The sequence below is a fragment of the Nicotiana tabacum genome, chromosome 9 (assembly GCF_000715075.1).
Source record: "Nicotiana tabacum cultivar K326 chromosome 9, ASM71507v2, whole genome shotgun sequence".
NCBI lineage: Eukaryota > Viridiplantae > Streptophyta > Magnoliopsida > Solanales > Solanaceae > Nicotiana > Nicotiana tabacum.
This window is the reverse complement of record NC_134088.1, coordinates 114,938,847-114,941,776: the sequence shown is the minus strand read 5'-3', so window position 1 is coordinate 114,941,776 and position 2,930 is coordinate 114,938,847. Positions and strand designations below refer to the sequence as shown.

Here is a 2,930-nt window from a genome sequence, read left to right as displayed (position 1 = left end):
CACACACAAAAAAAAAAAAAAAAAAGCTCAGTGCACTAAGCTCCCGTTATGTGCGGGGTCCGGAAAATTAAAGGGTCCGGCCACAAGAGTCTATTGTACGCGTTTTTTCCTATATTTCTGCAAGAGGCTATTTTTACGGGTCGAACCGTGACCTCCTGATCACATGATAACAACTTTACTAGTTACCCCAAGGCTCCCTTACGGTTGCGCCAACTTCACCATCAACTTTTCTATACACACAGACAATGTAAATTTATAAAATTAAAACAAAAAAATTTGGTACGTGAATAGCTTTTTCCAGCAGTCTGATGAGTCAATGCTGGTTGGCTTCATAACTTTATACTCTACACTTCCATCTACCACTTCTTCCTTTCTTAAATGTTAGGCGATTTCAAATCTGTTAGCTTTAAAAGTTACTCTCCTTGCACCACCATAATAACTTTCTGTTCAGACCATGGCATGCACAAAATAAATTCTAGGGAAGGAAGTAATTATTTTAAATGAGAAAATTATTTTGGAAATGCAACTGTTAAAATAATTGGTATTTTTTATAAATTTTATAGTGATTTTTGGAATGTTTTTGTTTATTCAGAAAGATGATAGAAGTTAATATTTCCTTGTTTTATACCTAATTAATTAATGTGTTTGAATATATATTGCCTGTAATAAAGATTGTTAGAGACCGATCAGTTGGTGGGAGTTGGGAGAAGACAAAAACCAGTATTATATTTTCCAATTGCATTTAGTCACATGTGCCAACTTGGATCCTTCTTTTTATACTAAGACTTTGAATTAGATTTCTTATCAACCAAAAACCTAAAGTGTGCGACGTTCAAAAAACCCTAAGCTATTTACTCTCTCTTTGTCCTTTAGTCTTTGACTCTTCTTCTTCTTCTTCTCTTTCTCATGGATCTCATTTCCATTTTATTTTATGGTCTTCCTTTCTTTTATCTCCTCTTCTTGATATGGAAGATTATAGATCGAAAGAGACACCAAAATTGTTACATTTTGGACTACGAATGTCACAAGCCGACCGATGATCGAATGCTTAGCACAAAATTTTCTGGTGAAGTAATTAGAAGAAACAAACACCTTGGCATAAATGAGTACCAATTCCTCTTGAAAGCAATTGTGAGCTCGGGTATTGGTGAGCAAACATATGCACCAAGAATGATCTTTTATGGCCGTGAAGCATGTCCTACATATGAAGATGGGATTTTGGAAATGGAAGAATTTTTCCATGATAGTATTGACAAGGTCTTGAAAAGAAATGGAATTTCCCCTAGTGAAATCGATGTTCTCGTGGTGAATATATCCATGTTAACTTGTATGCCTTCTTTAGCTGCTCGAATAATCAATTATTACAAGATGAGAGAAGATATCAAGGTGTATAATATCACCGGGATGGGGTGCAGTGCTAGTGTCATAGCGATAAATATCGTGCAAAGTATTTTCAAGAATGAGAAGAACAAGGTTGCACTTATGGTAACATCTGAATCCTTGAGTCCAAATTGGTACACAGGAAATAATAGATCTATGATTCTTGCTAATTGTTTGTTTAGATCAGGAGGGTCTGCAATTCTCTTGACAAACAAAGTAGCTTTGAAAAATAAGGCCATGTTCAAGTTGAAATGCCTAGTTCGAACACACCATGGTGCAAAAGATGAAGCCTATGATAGTTGCATACAAAAAGAAGATGATCAAGGTCACATAGGTTTCCACCTTGATAAAACACTACCAAAGGCCGCGACAAAGGCACTAGTCGATAATTTGAAAACAATTGCACCCTTAATTCTCCCAGTGAGAGAGTTACTTCGATTTGCAATTGTGTCACTTGTTAGAAAAATGAATTGGGGTTCAACAAAAGGAGGAGCTAGGCCAGTGGTCAATTTCAAAACAGGTGTGGATCATATTTGCCTTCATACAGGAGGAAAAGCAGTAATTGATGGAGTTGGGACAAATTTGAATCTAAGTGAGTATGATTTAGAGCCAGCAAGAATGACTTTACATAGATTTGGTAACACTTCAGCAAGTAGTCTTTGGTATGTGTTGGGTTATATGGAGGCTAAAAAAAGGTTAAAGAAAGGTGATAAAGTGCTAATGATTAGCTTTGGAGCAGGGTTTAAGTGTAATAGTTGTTTGTGGGAAGTGTTAAGAGATTTGGGAAATGAAAATGTTTGGAAAGATTGCATTGATAATTATCCGCCAAAAACTTTAGCAAATCCCTTCTTGGAGAAATTTGGATGGCTACATGATGAAGATCCAAACACTTTTGTTGTTCCAGATGACTATGTTATTCCAGATGACTAAAGAAAGAACAATATCCAACTTTCCTCTTTAATTTTATTTTATTTTATTTTCTTTTTCCATTGCAACAAGATGTATTACATTACAGTATTATTTTTCTCATTAGGTTTCTGGGTTGGGATTTAATCTATAGAATTGATAATTCCCTTTACAGATTTTTTTCATATATGTAAAACGAAAATTTGTTCTTGTTGATCGATTGGTGATTCTAACAAGACTTATCATTCTATTGTTCTTATTATTGTTAGAATTCTTCTTCTTTTTCCCGTACTAGCAGCTAAATATGACGTTCATGACGGAGGGTAAGCTGATGACACAGATCAAGGAAAAAGTGGAAAGAATTAGGCTAGGCTGATAAACTTTCAAGAAGATGTGCATATGACACTTGAAAATTTCATATATCGAAAAAGTGAGATGTTATATAAGATAAAATACATGTTCACATGATACACACGCCTTTTAACTCTATATTGTATAACCAAGCGATCGAAATCCATGAAAATTACCGGGGCTGAAATAGACAATATATGTTATGGATGAGATTTGGGTCGTGACAGTAAACGACATTGTTTGGGTGTTTCTGAAACTTCTGGGAAAGGAAGCAGCTACGCATACTAATTTCT

General features: G+C 35.1%; 1 protein-coding gene across 1 annotated transcript; it reads left to right on the top strand.

Moving 5' to 3' along the window:
• The first annotated feature begins 759 nt into the window (after nt 1-759).
• Nucleotides 760-2,554, top strand: LOC107831519 (3-ketoacyl-CoA synthase 3). The gene has a single exon (XM_016659285.2). The coding sequence runs from the start codon at nt 907-909 to the stop codon at nt 2,308-2,310; it is 1,404 nt and encodes a 467-aa protein (XP_016514771.2). The 5' UTR covers nt 760-906; the 3' UTR covers nt 2,311-2,554.
• Nucleotides 2,555-2,930: the final 376 nt, after the last annotated feature.